This window comes from Lolium rigidum, chromosome 3 (genome assembly GCF_022539505.1).
Source record: "Lolium rigidum isolate FL_2022 chromosome 3, APGP_CSIRO_Lrig_0.1, whole genome shotgun sequence".
Lineage (NCBI taxonomy): Eukaryota > Viridiplantae > Streptophyta > Magnoliopsida > Poales > Poaceae > Lolium > Lolium rigidum.
This window is the reverse complement of record NC_061510.1, coordinates 336,731,644-336,750,071: the sequence shown is the minus strand read 5'-3', so window position 1 is coordinate 336,750,071 and position 18,428 is coordinate 336,731,644. Positions and strand designations below refer to the sequence as shown.

Genomic DNA, 18,428 nt, shown 5'->3' with positions numbered 1-18,428 from the left:
AGGATCCCGCAGTTTAAGGCCGTGGTTAGATTTATCTTAATGACTTTCTTTTAGTTGCGGATGCTTGCAAGGGGTATAATCACAAGTATGTATTAGTCCTAGGAAGGGCGGTACATTAGCATAGGTTCACCCACACAACACTTATCAAAACAATGAAGATTAATCAGCTGTATGTAGCGAAAGCACTAGACTAAAATCCCGTGTGTCGTCAAGAACGTTTGGTCATTATAAGTAAACAAACCGGCTTGTCCTTTGTGCTAAAAAGGATTGGGCCACTCGCTGCAATTATTTCTCTCGCATTTTACTTACTCGTACTTTATTCATCTCGTTACATCAAAACCCCTGAATACTTGTCTGTGAGCATTTACAGTGAATCCTTCATCGAAACTGCTTGTCAACACCTTCTGCTCCTCGTTGGGATCGACATTCTTACTTATCGAAGATACTACGATACACCCCCTATACTTGTGGGTCATCACACGCCGGCCCCGTGCTCCTCTCCTTCGCCGCCGGGAACTACTCCAAGTGGTGCATCTACATGCGCGCTTCCCTGGGCCGCTCCGGCTACCTCGGCCACGTCGACGACACTGTCGCCGCCGCCCCTACCGACGCCGAGTGGGCCACCGCCGACTACACCGTCCTCAACCACCTCCACGCCGCCATCGACGAAGACATCGCGGACATGATCCTTGCGGGGAATCAGACCGCGCGTCAGCTGTGGCTCGCGGCACGCGACCTCTTCACCGCGAACAAGGCGAACAAAGCCATCTACTTTGACAATGACTTTCGCCAGCTTGTGCAGGGATCCCTCTCCATCCACGAGTACTGTCGCCGCCAGAAGCACCTCGCCAATGCGCTCTCCGACAACGACTCTCCCGTGAGTGACCGCACCCTCGTCCTCAACACCCTGCGCGGCCTCGGCCCTCGCTTCGCCTCCGCCGCCACGGTCACCTCCATGACCGACCCGCTGCCAACCTTCCTCCGCACTAGGGCGATTCTCCTGATGGAGGAGATGCAGCAGGCCAACGCGGCGGCCAACTCCGCCACCACCGCCCTCGTCGCCCAGGCCCGCGGTCCCGCCTCTCCAAGCCCCGGCCTCGGCTGCCGCGGTGACGGTCCCGCTCCTGGCGCGGGCGCCGGGAAGGGCAAGCAGACAGCCAAGCAGAAGGGCCGCACCGGCGGACGCCAGGGTGCAGGCTCCACCCAGGGCACCCAGCCCACCCGCACGCCGGCCCCGACCGGCCCGTCGGTCTGCTTCTCCCCAGGTGCTGGCCAGTCATTAAGGTGAATAGGGTAGCATGTAATTAAGGTGAAGCTGCTTAACTATACTTGCTGATATGGTCATGTATTATTTTGAATTTATATTGCATTTGGTATTCTAGGGCTTTGACTGAATTTTTTCATGAGTATCTGACACGTAGCTCAATAAACTTATGTTTTCCCTTTTTAGGGATTAGCTCTGTAATCTTTATTAGTGCACTAGAGTTTGAAATTTCCATATGTTTAGCATTCCTTGATCAGCTACTGTAAACGTATTGCTTAATTAAATAAAACAAAATGATTATCCTACTTTCAGTCACATGGTGGACTATGGGGGAAACATTCTTTATACAAACAAACTATAAAAATGAAAGTTCACAAAATATGATGACTGCAGAAACATTGTATGTCAATGCTGAAATGTGTGACAAGATAAAAGCTGAAACATGCTTTTGAATAAACCATAATTTCAAAGGTTGACCTCGGTCAGAAATTGCATTTTTGTTTGTCCATGAAACTTCAATTTTTTTTACTGCATATTTGCAGGATGTATATGAAGAGGTAGACTTGATCTCCAAGGGTGGAAACTATGGCTGGCGGCCATACGAGGGCCCATACATTTATCATCCAGAATGGACTCCTGGAGGGAATACATCACTTAGTTCCATAAATGCCATCTTCCCTGTCATGGGTTACAACCATTCTGCTGTGAACAAGAACGTTGGGTCTGCATCAATTACAGGTGGATATGTCTACCGAGGGTCTACCGATCCCTGCTTATATGGAAGGTATGCAATTTTTCCCTGTGGGGAAATTCAGATTAGATCTAGAATGATACAAAAATTATTCCATCTTGATAACCAATAGTACAATTTGATTGTGGCAAACATTGTATGCTTCTTCCCCATTATAACCATTTCAGAATATAAGAGGTATGCATTCACCAAGGTGCAATTTTCTTAACATGAATAAACAAATGTGCAAACAAGTAAAAGTGCGAATTTCGCACTGTGAGCCTTGTTCTTCAGTCTCCACTTCGTGCACTGTGGACATTGTTCTCCAGTCGCCACTTAGCTAGCGAATCCATGCTTGTCTTGCTAGTTTCTTACTCTCTGCATCTACGACATACAACCTGCAAGCAACTTGGCCTTACAGGCTTTACCACCTCCCCACACATGATTTCAGGTATATGTATGCCGATCTATACGCATCAGCGATGTGGACCGGCGCTGAGACACCGGAGAGCAGCGGGAACTACACCTCCACCGTGACACCTTTTAGCTGCTCCAAGAACTCCCCGATACCCTGTGAAATGACAAGCGGAAGTCCTCTCCCCTCCCTGGGCTACGTGTTCTCCTTCGGCGAGGACAACAGCAAGGACGTCTTCCTCTTGACGAGCAAGGGCGTCTACCGGGTTGTCCGGCCTAGCTTGTGTGGCTACACCTGCCCCACGGAGAAGCCGGCAACCGATAATGGAACGACGACGCCCTCTGGCCCTTCGTCGTTAGGATCGGTGACACGGGTAGGGAAGTTGGTGGCGGTAGCCATTGCGTTTGCTGTATATACATTGTACTTTTGAGCTCTGTGAATGTGTAAAATAGTAGTATTGGTTTGTATCCTATTTTTGTTGTTGCTAATATAGGCATGAGCAGTTTTCTCCCAGTTTGGATGTAGCAATCGTCTGCTATGTGACGCTTGACTTTCAGTTCAAACTATTTGTGGCTTATGGCTTTCGGTACCCTTTAGTCCTTGTTCATGGCACTGGAAGTAGTTCAAACTATGTAGCTTTTTATAAACCTTAGTGGTAGATCCATGGTTACCATCTTTACCTTAAAAAATCGCGACGGGAAACTGAGATGCGTCTGTCACGTCGACTGTTAAGATACAGATGAGATGGATCCTATTTGCACTAAAGAAAAATGTATGCAGCATCATAAGCCGATGTATAGCCAGGGTATATGATTCTTCAGTACCTAGTTCAGAAGTTCAGCATGAGAATCCTGTGAAAAACTTGCCAAGTACACATACGAAAAGGTGGACAGAATCTTTAGAATAACGCCACAAATATCTGAACCCTAGCGATGAGCATACTGGATCGGCACTTCGGCAGCCAGGCTTCTCGCATTTCTTTGTCTGGTATATTTTTTCTCGATAAAAGATGTTTTATTATTTAAAAGGTTTAAGTATTACACACGGTCTCTGTATAATTAAGATGCACATAGCTGAATAAGTCTAACAAAAAAGTACAAGATAATAAGTTGCAATACAGATAATCGTCAAAAAATGTAAAGAAACCTATGGACATAGAGGGCCAATCCATAGATCACAGTGTCATTCATGTTGGATAGAAATACCACTTGCCGTGTTCTTAAACTGCGTAGACATATCTATAAATAAGTCTCGATTTTCCACACGTTATAGAGACAACGATGGAGAAGCAAAATGGTGCACATGTAGGTAAAATGAATAAGGGAATTTTTTTATCTTTAAAAATCTCGTCATTTTTACATAGCCTAACGACCAAATAACTGTAATCGCTCTAACCCTAATTAGAATTCTTAACCTATGATCAAGACCGCGTAACCAATGCCAAATATATTAGGAAGCTATACGGTGGATATAAGATAGAACCTGTTTGAATGACCAACCATATAAATCTAGCAAGTTTATACTGAAAGACTAAGTGTTTGATTGGCTCATCATGATGATAAAATACATACTTTATACATTTATAGATATTCAATTCTACTTCCGGGTGCATATACTCCTTCCACCTAAAAAATATATTTCTAATTGTCAAAAATTTCAACAAAAAAATTCGCATGTACATCTCGACAATCTATGTGTGTTCGTACATCTCAACAATCTACGTGAGTTCGTACAGTTTGCTGAAAACCAATATTTTGTGATCGACCCTAAAAAGTCAAAACATGTCTCACAAAAATCCTTGTTTTTAGCATCAAGTTTTGTCTTTTGCCAGAACCCAAAGGACAAAGCGATTTTTCATAGAAAGAATTTATGCACACATATCATGCACAGATGTAGACGTGAATTTTTCCGAAGATGTACTTCAAAATAAAGGTCTTATATTTCTCCAAAAGCCAAAGAATAGCTCCCTTATTTTCATGCTAATTACTTTTACAAGGTTATTTTTTGGTGAGGATTATTAGTCCTCTGTTAAAATAAAATAAATATTTTTGTACTGTAACTAAAACGGAATCTTAATTTTTCAATTTTTATTGTTAGTTATCGAGAGTGGCACCTTTTGCTTGACCAGGCCACAGGAAATCTGCTTGTTAAAGTTCAACAGAAATTCGTCAGGCCCTAGTAGGACCATTTCCTTTTCTAGATCCCAGTGGTGCCGCCAATGGCGCCGACACTTGGGCGCTGCCGTGAAGCCCGACGCTGCTGACCCTAGCCGACCATTCTATTGGCATTTTTAGAGATTGTGTGTGCTTTGTGTATTTGCAAGTACCATGCTGTCAATTATTCCTTTACTGTTTGGAACAATCAGTTGAGCGTTTTCTACATGGAACAGTAAAGTCAATTTTGAGTGTGGCTGCAATGTTAGGTCGAAGAGAATGAAAATGGATTTCGTTTATATAAAATTCCATTCCATCCTAAGATTGTCATGTTCCAACATACTACTCTAAAGGCTGTCTTCTATGATATACCATCAAAACACATTTCAATCAGATGCAGGTGAAGTGGTGGTATTATTATTATTCCTATGTGTTCCTCTGGAAGAGTAGAAAGGACGTGAGAGGGGACCACTGCCTGGTGGCGTGGGACAAAGTTTGTGCCCCAAAAGAATGGGGGGGGGGGGTTGAGATCCCCAATCTCCGGTATATGAACATTGCTTTGAGGGCCAGGTGGTTGTGGCTTCAACGAGTCGACGACTCAAAGCCGTGGAAGGAGTTCAATATCCAGGTCCCACAAGTGGTGCGACATCTCTTTGAAGGTGCTACCTTCTCGATACTAGGGGATGGAGCGTCCACCTTCTTCTGGACAGATCGATGGTTACCTGATGGCCGTCTAATGGATATAGCACCAAATCTACTGAAGGCGGTGCCAAAGCGCTGGCTTCGAACGCGAAAAGTGCGTGAAGGACTGGCCGGGGCTTGGCTGGACGATGTCTCGCCGGATCTTGATGCATCAGCGATCCAGGAGCTCTTCCACGTCGCTGATATGCTAGAGGATGTTGCCCTAATTGAGGGCGTGGATGACAGCTTCAGATGGGGCTGGGAGAAAGATTTTGCTTACTCTGCGCGCTCAGGTTACCGAGCTTTGTTTGGAGCCAGGGTGGATATGCCAGGGGCGCTCCAGATTTGGCGCTCGAGGGCCCCACCTAACTGCAAAGTCTTCCTCTGGCTGGCTAGCAGGAACAGATGTTGGACTGCTGACAGATTGAGTAGGCGGGGGCTTCCACACCCGGCTGCATGCCCCTTCTGTGATTAGAGTACCGAGACTCTAGACCATCTGCTCATGGGCTGTGTGCTGTCCCGGGAAGTCTGGGCAACCTGCCTGCGCTGGTGGGGAAAGTTGCACTGGATGCTGCAGATGGATTCGAGCTTCATGGCTTGGCTGCAGGAGAAGCGTAGTGGACCTGGAGGGGATCGGAGTTGCCATCGTTTGCTGGTGTCTTTGGCGACATCGCAACGACATTGTGTTCGAAAGGGCCGCTCTTTCCAAAGCCGCGGTGCTCTCAGTGATCGTCATTGAGGCGGAGATGTGGAGAATCGCTGGGATTTTTAGAGGCTCTCTTGTGTTAGTAGATAAGTGGAGATGCCGCGAGTAGTCCGGTTCCGTGTGTGTGCTACCCTCTGGGTAGTGGGGTTGCGTTGCGCGGGCATCTGTGCCCCGAACGTGTTGTATCTTAGGCCTTCTGGCCTTTCTTCTTGATTCCGATACGTCATTTCCTATGCGTTCGGATTTTGATCATCTTCCCACGAGCATGTAATTGTTTGTGTTCCCCATGAAGCCCTACGTGGCTGTTTCAGTTCGAACTTTTTGTTGGTCATGGCTTCTGTTACCCTCTAGTTGTTCATGGCAGTAGCCTTGGCATATGTTGTGTATGTGTTGTACTTTTGAGCTCTGTGAATGTGTAAAATATTGGTGTTCATTTGTGCCCGAATTTCCCTGTTGGTGATTGCAACGTACGCCTACTTTGTGAAGTCACAAGACCCTTCACTAGTTCACTGAACCTCCGTTGCCTTCTATAAACCTTGGTGGTAGATTCATGGCTGCCATCTCTACCTTAAACTGTGATTGGGAACTGGGATGTGTCTGTCACGTCGACTGTTAAGCAGCAGGGATTCCGCTACGCCATCACCGTCCTTTCTTAAACCCTCCCCCCTGTTCAGAGAAGACGGGAGGAAGCTCGCTGATTGTCTCGTCTTAAATCTGGCAGGAAGCGGATGGTTCAACCACCGAACGTCGGTCCATCGCTCCGGCGGTTGCCCGTGATCCTCCAGCAATCCTGCGGACTTGTCGACGGGACAGACTGATGCGAAGGAGCGAAAGATGAGCTTGTCCAATCAAATGTCAATCATTTGCAGGTAGGCACCACAGAAGAAGAATCCGATCTCTTGGCCTGCTCGATCGCCTCCGATTTCGTCAACGGCTCAACGCCCGAACGAACCAATCGAGCAGAAAGAGAAACAAGGAGCGTCACGTAACTGGCCTACCTCGTGCTAGTCACGGTTGAATGTAAATGGGGTGCGGAATTTTAGTTCTATTGCATCCGTATCCATCTTTAAATACTTTTTAAAATTTGGCGGATATAGATGTACTGGCAAAGGACGAAAATAATTTGAGGATGATGCAAAGAATAAAATAGTGTGAAGATATTAATGATATATATGATTCAAGTACAATCACTCATACAATAAAAATAGAAACGTATTTGATTATAAGTAGAACATACCAATAATGACAGCTCAATGGCAAAGCTATACCTTTCTAAAAAAATCTTTTGTAATTTTATTGATCAAGACTTTTGAATATCTCTCGGTCTGTTCGCAACTCGGTCTTGATGATATTTGTCGCCGAGAAATATATTTTAATTTTGTTTTGTTTTTGCCACCGTTAAAAGCAATGGCAAGTCAATAAGGTTATAATGTCGTTTGAGAAACATGATGTGTCATCCAAAAACCAAGAATTCTCTTAAGTCTCTAATTCTTCGCGTATGAATAATAAATAGCTCAAGGTTATCTTTTATATAGTACGAGATATGATAAATCTCTGTAAGAACAAAGATCTTTTTTTTTTGAGCCAAACTGCATATATTCAACAGATACGGATTACAGGAACCCAGGTACAAGCACATGAACACACGCAGGCACCGCAGCCAGCGGCAGCACCGACATCACCGGAGAAGAGGAGGTCGAACCACCATCTTACCCAAAGCCGAGAGCACCTACTCGCATGAAGAAGGCCGCAGGATCCATCCGCCACGCAGTGACGGAATCTGAATCGATGAACAGGCACGGCCAGCGCCCCCACAAGCCTGCTTCTCCACCTCCCGACGACCACCAACCTCGACGACGCCGGCACAGACCACCGGCAGCAGAAGCTCCTGTACAGGTGCGGCACGCCGCACCACCCCCAGACCCTCCGCCGCAAGAACGGAGCCCTCCTTGCCGCGACGAAGAGAGGGACAGGGGACAAAAGCTCCAGACGCAGGCCGCCGTCTTCGCAGCACCGACCACGCCCCGAGCACCAGAACATGCCGGATCGACAGATCCGCGCAAACACACCGGCTGCAGCTCGCCGACTTCGCCGAAGACGACACCGGGAAGGGGATCGAGCTCCAGCACCAAAACTCCAGGAAGGCACCACCATCCCCCACTCGCCGGCGCCCTCGGAGAAGCTGCTCCTACTATCTACACGCCGAGAACGCAGAACCAGGGTTCCCCCACTCTCCCGCCGCCGGAGCGGCAGGCGGAGAGGAGGGGAACCACCGGCCTGGCCGGCGGCGGAGCGAGGAACTTTGGGTCGCCTCCTTATCGCCTGGGAGAGGATAAGGACGAGTGCAATTAGAACAAAGATCTTATTCACATTGAACCTAGAAAATGAGTCTTGTTTTTGGTATGTAGGCTTTGTTTTTTGTTGGAAGTCATTTTTTGCGCAATATTCACTAAAATAATCATAACTTTCTCATAGGAAATATCAATGTATTCACCAAAAATTAAGGAAAGGAAGCTGCCATACCTTGCCCTATGGGGAGCTTCGCCCCTGTATAGATGTAGGTGTGGATATTGATCAAGCGGAGAAAATATTCAGTGGATACGGTGATACTCTTTTTTAAAAAATCAAGCTAAGTAAATTTTGATAATTTTTTAGAAAAATATAAAAAATTATGATATTGCATATGTATTATATGAAACTATATTTTATGATTTATCTAACGGTACGTGTTGATTTTGGGTTATACATACTAATATTTTAAAAGAAAACTTGGTCAAACTTTACATAGATTGATTAACATAGGTAGTATTGATAATATGGCGATGGATATGCATTATCAACGTTTTTTTCCGGATTATTAAAAGTTCTAGAAGAGAAGAATCCGATCAATTTAGTCCAACCCCAAATATTAAGACAACCTAGTTAGTTCATCCGTCCAGCCATATATTCATGGTTCTTCCCCTCAGTGTGTCAGGCTATCATCAGTGCTACACATTTGCACTATTATTATTGGTCACTCTTAATGTGTCCGACTGACTTTAGATTATCTTGGTGTTGTGTCAGCACGCATACAACTTTGGCTATAGTTTAGGTTTACACGCTTTTTCTCACGTTCTTACAGTAAGCTTATGTAAAAGAAACATACTTCTAATTTCAAGTGTGGATTTGCTCAATTATTTATTTTGGATCCGAGTCTGTTTCGAAGCCGCTCCATATCCGCAATTCGATATAATCCATGTTTGACCATTATACGATTCGATAAAAAATAGCTAAAAAGGTGTTAAATGGTATGAAAATAGTAATATTCTATATGTTCTCTCATTCTTTTCAGTAGGTGGGTAAAGTTAGGGATGAAAATGAAGCAGAAAGTTTCCATGAAGCAGAAAATATGAAAACACAAATGGAACTTTGTGGAGCAGAAACGAAAACGTAATTCTTTCGACGGAAGCGAAAATGAAAACGAACATTATTTTCCGGCAGAACAGGCGTGGAAACAGCCTAATATGAAATTTCCGTTTTAATGTGTGATTGATGTGCATGACCCAATCCAACAACCTCATTATGTTGTAACCTTACCAAGCTAAACCGGCAAAACGGCTCGTCCCAAAACAGATGCCCACGTAAGCCCTTTGCAAGAAACTTTTATGCTTCAATCTTTTCCCTAGTTATTTCCTTTTTTTAGAACCTGACACCCGCCTGCTGCCTGGGGGAGCCTCCTTCACCACGGCCCGAGCCTACCGCACGATGGTCTCGTCCAGGGTCGTCCTCCCGCTCGCCGACTGCAACTGGGCAAACTTCGCGCCGCTCAAGATCCGGGTCTTCTTCTGGATTGCGCGACATGGGAATACCAGGATGCGTGCTCTCCTTCATCGACATGGTGTGCTGCCGTCCGCCCGCTGCCCCTTCTGCAACGAAGACGAGGATCTCGTTCATCTCTTCTTCAAGTGTCGCCGCCTGGCGCCATGGTTTGCTCACGTTGGGGCCCCAGCTGCCGCCTCTGCGACCGACCTGGAAGATGGCTGCCTTGCCCTCGCTGCGCCACTCATCGCCCTTGCGCCTCCTCTGCGGCACACACTGGTGCTCCTCGTACTGTGGATCACCTGGAAGAGCAGGAACCGTATGGTTTTTGATGCCCAACTCCTGCGACCTCCGCAAATGTTCTTGCTCCTTGTAGAACACTGCGAGCTTTGGTTGCACAGGCTGCCTCGCCGCCTTAGCCGCCAGCCGATAGACTTGTGGCTGTCGGATCGTAGAGCTAGCCTCCTGTAATCTTGGTTACACTGTATTGGCCTCTTTCGTTTTGCTCCGGCGAAACCCACATGTACCTCCCGAGCTAGACTCGGCCCCCGTTAATAAATTTTCACTTCAGGTGGACGTTTTCCCTCCACCGTTGGCTCTTCAAAAAAAGAACCCTTCCCCCATTTCTTGGTATATTGAGCAGTCGCGCTAGATTTAGAAACTAGGCAAACAATGTTCGTTTTCATTTTCGCTTGGATTGTTTGATTTTTCGTTCATTATTTCAGCGATCACTTCTTGGTTTCGATAAACATCTTCTTTCTGCTATGCGTCTAGACCGTATTCTTTTGGGATTTCTGTATTTGTTTGCGTTTGCGCAAAAATATGAAAATGAATGTGGCATTATTCAATTCCGTTCATTTCCGCTCCGTTTTCATCCCTACCATGGTACGGTACTCCTTTGTACGTGTTCGTCCTATGATCGATCGGGTAGCCGCGCGCCCGTGCGTACGTGATGGCGGGCATGACGACGCGCCGCGCGCTGGCGGCGGTTCCTTCCTTGGCGCTGATTGGGACGCACGTCGAGTTTGAATTTGAGACCCCCGTCCATACCGTTCTTTTTCTCCTTGCAGAGACCAGAACGTCAACGTACTTACATGTACTCGTAGTACGAATCAGCTTCAAGATTAGTGCTGATGCTGGCATGCTGCCACACGTTTCATCCAGGCTCGCGATGTAAGAGAGCAAGATTCCTTTCCCGCCATGATTGGCTTCGTCGTGCTCGCCCTTCCCAGTGCACGATCGGTGCCGCATTTATAAGCACGACTCCCCCACCTCCCCTTCTCCCCAGCCGATCACGCCCGCCATGGACCACGCCGCAGCCCACTCCCCTCGCGCCATCGACCTGCGGTGGCTGCTCTCCGTCGTCGCCGGCGGCCTCTTCGCCCTGTTCATCATCGCCGCCTCCCCGGTCCCGTTCCCCTCCGCCTCCCTCTTCCTCTCCCAGCAACAAACCTCCCCCGCCCACACAGCGTCCTCCCCGCGCGCCAAGGACCTGTCCCCACTCTTCGTCGACTCGGTGCTCTCCGCGCAGGCCCGGCCCAGCGCGCCCGCGGCCGCCTCGCCGCCGCGCTTCGCGTACCTCATCTCCGGCTCGGCCGGCGACGCCGGCATGCTCCGCCGCTGCCTTCTCGCGCTGTACCACCCCCGGAACCACTACATCCTGCACCTGGACGCGGAGGCGCCCGACTCGGACCGCGCCGAGCTGGCGGCGTTCGTGGCCGCGCACCCCGTGCTCGCCGCCGCCCGCAACGTGCGCGTGGTGGAGAAGGCCAACCTCGTCACCTACCGCGGCCCCACCATGGTCACCACCACGCTCCACGCCGCCGCGGCCTTCCTCTGGGGCGAAGGGCGCGGGCGCGGCGCCGACTGGGACTGGTTCATCAACCTCTCCGCCTCCGACTACCCGCTCGTCACGCAGGACGGTACGGGCTTTCTTCTCTTGATCGATTGGCTTCCCATTGTTTCAGTTCTTGGTGAATCAGTAGGGTGATCTTGTCGATCAATGGCTGGCTGGCTGCAGACATGATGGACGTGTTCTCGGAGCTGCCGCGCGACCTCAACTTCCTTGATCACACCAGCGACATCGGCTGGAAAGCGTACGCCTTCATCTCGATCGTTTCGTTTGGTGTTGGATGACATCGTTTTCTCCTGTGCACAGTGACTGATCGTGGTACCATCGATCGTGATTTTTGGCAGGTTCGCGAGGGCGATGCCGGTGATCATCGACCCGGCGCTCTACATGAAGAAGAAGGGCGATTTGTTCTGGATACCTCAAAAGAGGGAGTTGCCCACCGCCTTCAAGCTCTTCGGCGGTACGCATGCTTTGCTGCTCCCTAATTTTTACTTCAGCATGTATACACAATTTGGCGAAATGCAATTCTAACGGCGCTGCTAGATACCGGTCAAACATCTACCCCTGAAAAACGCCATGATTTGTGCACTTGACACTGTTAAGCTACGAACCAAAGTTGTACTTTTTAGGATAAAGTTATAATTTTCAGAACTCCAATTACTATGCGAATCACGGGAGGGTCGATCCCCGGTCACGGGGCTGATAGAAAAATATCCTTGCTAACCCGAACTGATCTGCTACTTGTGAGTGTCGAGGCCACGTTTGTCCCATCATATCATTTGATTGGTTATACAGTATATATTATTGTTGTATAGTGTATGCCGCCGCCGTGTGTCCACCGGCGTGGCACCTATTCGATCTGGCTTTGTTCCCTCAGCTTGCGCTTACAGCTACTAATCATTTAGGGTCAAATAGCCAGCTTCATTTGGGTTACCATTACTTTATCCAGGGAAGAATCGTTTCATCATTACAATATTGTTGCATTCGTGGCCCTGCACAATAGCTACGTCCGTGACCAGGCAGATGATGGTGCGCTGCACATCTTACATTATACGGAGAAGTACTATTTTGTACTAGTATACAACAGTCTACAGCAGGATAATCAAGATGGCCAACCACCTACAATAAGATAATGTTTCAAATAAATCTTACACTACAACTTATTTGTCATTTCATTCATTTGTATGTGTAAGATTTGTCATTTAGACATGTGCTATACTGAGCATTCTAGAATATCAAAAGTATCGATCCCCGTCTCCATCGCGTGACACGTGTCACCCTCCCGCAAATAGAAAAATCCCCCACCTTTTATTCAATCACCCGCAATATTTGCACATTTGCTACACTTTACGTGCGTCCCAAATATGCAAAGTGCAAAAAAAGTGTGGCAAATGTGCAATTCCCACGAGGCCGCGTGCGAGGAGCATGTTGCAGCGGAGGCCTCGTCGCCCGGCGAAAGGCCTTTGCTGGAAGCACCATCCGCAGATCGGATGTATAATCTGTGGGTGTCAACGGCAACAACAACATGCATAGATGGGAGCACGAGCCGATACTGACGGTAGCATGGCAGCAACACCGCATTGTTCTTGCAGAAAACTACGGACACCGATGGTAGCACCGCAAGCCGACCGACTTGTACCACTAGGGCGTGTTCACTGGCGGGAGAGGAGGGGGGTGAGACAACGCTACCCACCAGAGCTAGCATCACCGCCCCGCCGCTTAGCTCATTGGATTTGTGCTACCATAGAGGCAATAAACGGAGGAAAGGAAGGGAAAGGAAATGGGAGGAGGTGGCCGCTGCCACCGGAGTGGAGGGCGGTGAGGTCCGTAGTGAGCGAAACTTTTTGTAGATAGAGCAGCGTGAGACTAACATGTGGGAATTTGGAACAAACAGAGCGGAAAAGAACAATGTGTGAAAGTACTAACTCCATTTGAATTAAATTGACGCGAGGTGAGCAAATAAGGAAAACAACTACACGTACGAACGCCGCGCCGATTAAAGAAGACCAGAGGGAGTATATGGCAAAAGACGTTGGATGTGGGCCTAGCACGTGCGGTGCGTGGTGTGATGACCCGGACGATATATACAGCGTTTTTCTTTGGGTATTTGTCATTTGGATGTGTGTGTGTGTAAGATTTGTCATTTGGATGTATCATAATACTTCAACGGTCAAGAGACAAATATCTCTGATAATTAACGGTACTCTGCTTTGGTTTCAGGTTCAGCGTGGATGGTGCTATCGAGGCCGTTCGTGGAGTACCTGATCTGGGGGTGGGACAACCTTCCCCGGACGGTGCTCATGTACTACGCCAACTTCATCTCCTCTCCGGAGGGCTACTTCCACACGGTGGCCTGCAACGCCGACGAGTTCCGGAACACCACCGTCAACCATGACCTGCACTACATCGCCTGGGACAACCCGCCGATGCAGCACCCGCACCTGCTCACCCACGCCGACTGGGATGGCATGCTCGGCAGCGCCGCCCCCTTCGCGCGCAAGTTCCGCCGGAACGACCCCGTCCTCGACAGGATCGACGCCGAGCTCCTGTCGCGCGGCCCCGGCTCGCTCGCGCCCGGCGGCTGGTGCGCCGGGGAGGTGCGGCCTGCAGGGAGCTACAACCGGACCGACGGCGAGGATCCGTGCAAGGCTGTCGGGAATGCCGCGTTCTTGCTGCCTGGCCCCGGCGCCGAGCGGCTGCGGAGCCTCATGACGTCGTTGCTCTCGGAGGAGAACTTCCGGCCGAAGCAGTGCATAGTAGTAGAAGAACGTAATGTTCAGAAGAACAGAACTGAAATCGATGGGCGTGCGTGAGCAGCTACATAGTGTGGCGATCCATTCTTTCTTCTGGCTGGCATTTCATTCAGCTTAGCAATTCACGCGATGTATAGCGCAGACTACGATCGGGTCCATCTTTTGAACACAGTGAGATTTCTCTTCACGCGTCATCTAGGTGATACCTGAGGATGGTAGATGACACTAGGTGCCGCCGTGTCGGGAACTTGATTACATGTGTAAAAGAATGTACGTACTACTTGCATGCAAAATGCGCCAACACACATGTAGTTTTGTACACACGGACGCGTCTATTTTTACATGCGCCCCTTCCTCTATTTTCACTTTGGTGTATTTTCGTGAGAATTTCTTCAGTTGAGCTCGTTTCCACCAACACTTGCCATCTTCACCTTGCAAGCAGAACGGGTGGGACTTTCGTGCAAGGCTGTTTCTATTTTGAGGTGGTGGCGAACTCTCTTTTCTTTTTGTATTTTGGAATGGAAATGAGCTCTCTCCAGTTCGTCTAGCGATCGGATCTTGCTCACTTGCAGGCAACGGCGTAGCCAGGAATTGTTAACGCCCCAGGCCAAATACCAAGGGCCCAAAAAATTTCAAGAAAACTCCAGTTTTAGGGCATAAGAGAATACAAGCTCTGTTCCATAACTAAAATGAATTTAAACACACTCTATCTGATGGCGTTTCAACACTGAATGTAAGATATAATAAAAGACAGTATATAGCATACATGAAACAAAAGATGGTACCAAATCAAAAAGCTGGTTGTCCCGAACCTCCCATGACTACATCTTCAATAGTAGAAGAAGCTAAACCTTCAAGTATGAAATTTAAAATGCCAATCAGTACGTAAACAACAAGGGAAATAGTTCATAATGGATGCAAAATATGACAACTTACTTCTAGGATGAGGTAAAATGCCTTTGCCCGAGCGATAACCTTGAAATAGCTCTATAATCTTTGACTCTTCAATACTAAGAAATACATCTCGCTTAATATGACAGACCATTCTATGATACATCTCGCTCTATATAACAAACCATTCTTGGTGAATGCTTCAATACCATAGTTTTGAACTATTGGTTATTAAAAAAAACAATTGAAGCAAAAGGCAGCATTTTTTAGCAATGCTATACTCCAACCAGCCACGATGATCATTGTACCAATAATCATGAAAGCTTTTGTAGCCATTTCCTACTCATTTCCATTCATATGTATGATTAGTTGGTTAGCATAGACCCCTACTAATGTACTCCCTTCTATCAATATCTCTAATATCTAGATCCAAATGCTCAATTAACATTCTCAAACCAGGATCTAATTCAATATCACCGAGCCTAAGTTCAGCTGTAACACATTGATGCGGAATATTATCACTTGCTCGAGTTGTAGGGCCCAGTTCTGGTTTGCACTTGAAAAAAGTTATCGATTCAATTTCTTTTGTTTATTTTTTCCCCTGTAAAACATAAATGGAAGCAATATTTACTAAAACATCTCAGGCAGATGGCAGAGCACCTAAGGGGAAATTTAAACAATATAATTGCAAGAGGAAATCAAGATTTGGGCAGGGAAACAAAAGGGGGAAGGGGAAGACCTAGTCTCGTGCTGCCACGCAGTTAGGCGTCGACTCGAGGCGCCGGAGGGCGGCGGGCGGCGGGCGGACGATGTCGGACGACGGCGTATGTGCGGTCGGGGGCGGAGGAAGGGCGGGCTGCGCTTGTTCTGTGATTTCGTCTGCGAGGCTCGGTCATGGGCAAATCACGTAAAAGGCCAGACCTAACTGCCCTGGGTTGGGCCCAGGCCAACTTCCAGCATATAAGCCCAGTTGATTTTCCATGCACCAGGCCATGGCCCATGTTGCCTGGGGCCAGCTCCGCCTTTCCTTGCAGGAGAGCTAGAGCTTTCGACTGTTCTGCTCCAATTTGCGGCTTCTGAATGCCTGCTTCTTCTTTTGAACTCCATTATAGGCACATCATCATAATTCAAAGTATAAGTTACTCTTGTATTCGGCAACATTTCGAGTCCATCACTTCATAATTTTACAACTTTTAAAAAGCTAATTACACCTGCAACGCATCTTAGTCCAACAAACTGCAAAGCGAGATGGTCTAGTGTTGGTAAGGAAAGCATGTTCACGTGCTTGCTTATTTTTCGCTTTTGATCCCGCGGATGCATGATGTTAATTAATCACCATGTCTATACTTAATGGGGCAATTTAGTTCAAGTTTTGTTTTATATATGATAATGTGCAGCTATGACATGAACTAGTCAACTTTGTTTAATGAGTAAACATTGTTATTAACCTGCTCATGAAAAGAGGTATTAATTATATCCGTGAGATTTTCCTGGATTTTACATTGGTTATCTTTTGTTTTGTTCTATGTTTGATTTTTCAATTGCTAATTCCAATGTCTTCACCATTTTAACAATAACCCTCATGTTCATGTTATCTGTGATTAGTGTAGTATCACATAAGAAGCTCACTTCGGTAAAATGTGGCTATTATTTTGCACATATGTTGTTTATTGGTGGATTTTGACACGAACGCTTGTTATTTTCTATGTTTCGGTGTTCTCAACAAAAAAATCGCCGCTCTCATAATTACTTACACTTACCAAAATTAATCACATCAATCTTGCGAGATATTATGATAAAATCGTATGTTATAGCGTTATAATAATTATGCTTCAAAATACTTGCCCTAAAGTTAAAAAATATCAGAATTTGTGTGAGTTGTCTCGGTTTTTAACATTGCCTCTTAACAATTTATTAAATGGAATTCCATAGATTTACAAAACTATTAGTCGCATGTCTAAACAGATTAATTTGGGGAACACCGATTTATATATGTTATAGTATATTTAAATGTCCTTTAGATATGTTCGAAAAGGGCTCTAAAATGTACCTTTCAACAAATATCTCCTTGGAGGTTTTTAAATGTATTGATTTGTAGCATATGTGCAAGTACTTTAGAAATTATGGAGTAGATAATTTCCTATCGTAGGTTCATGAAAGTTCTACATGTGCATTCTAGGATTTGTCCTTGAATCTGTGAGAGAAGTTGTGTATATTGGTTCGTGTATGGTCAAATATGTTTTTTTGTGTTCCATTAATAATGAAGTGGTAACACATGCATGGTGTAATATGTTGCCAGAATAGCATTACTTTATGTATCGTAGTGTCTCAATGGCATTGGTTTTAGTTGCACATGTAATAAAACACATTCAATATTGTTGAAGTATTATGCATAACTTTTTCAGAATTCGAAAACACAATATGCGTATAATTTCCCTACTGGTTGGCAATAACGGGGCATGCAGATCCCCATCAAAGCAAGACATGGAGAGGGTTAGGATGCTCGGGGAGAGGGGTGATATCCACAAATGTGGGGACTGATCCCACGAGGAGCTAACCAATTAAGTAGTTTATTGTTTTAAAATTAGAAGTCACCATCCTAATTATCTACGCACTACACAAACTAAATAAACAAGTATGATTATTTTAAAAAGGTTTAAAAGTAAAAATAAAAGTGCAACAAAGTAAATATAAAACAAAGTAAATGCTATTTTAAGAGAAAGCTCAATCTTCTATGCAGCAAGACGACAAGGCTAGGTGTGTACTTATGCAAGACAGGCGTTCCTGAGAACAACATAGATTTCATTGCATAAAGATTTTCAAAATAATATGGTAAATATCTTGTTGATTTTTATTCTCATTGAACACAGTCTAAAATAGGTGCAGCCATAAGCATAAACCTCTAATGATTGGTTCCTAAACCATTTCCATCTGCCAGCGTGGTCGTTGGCTGTGCGCGAGACCTCGGTTTGCAGCGTGTCCGAACGTGTGCCTCAAAATATGACGTCTGCTAAAGGCCTGGCGCGTCGTAGAAAAGTATTTTCGGCATCGCTGTAGCTTTAGAGTTTGGCTGACGTTGGAGATGGTCTAACAGAAGTTCACTTGAAACGGTCGAAAGACAAATATTTCTCTGAGATCAACGGTACTCTGCTTTCGTTTCAGCTTCAGCGTGGATGGTGCTCTCC

General features: G+C 46.4%; 1 protein-coding gene across 1 annotated transcript; it reads left to right on the top strand.

Annotated features, from left to right (window-relative positions):
- Window positions 1-11,050: 11,050 nt before the first annotated feature.
- On the top strand, window positions 11,051-14,412 carry LOC124697104 (beta-glucuronosyltransferase GlcAT14B-like). Its single transcript, XM_047229736.1, has 4 exons — window positions 11,051-11,669; window positions 11,768-11,843; window positions 11,944-12,059; window positions 13,820-14,412. The coding sequence occupies exons 1-4, from the start codon at window positions 11,051-11,053 to the stop codon at window positions 14,410-14,412; spliced, it is 1,404 nt and encodes a 467-aa protein (XP_047085692.1).
- Window positions 14,413-18,428: the final 4,016 nt, after the last annotated feature.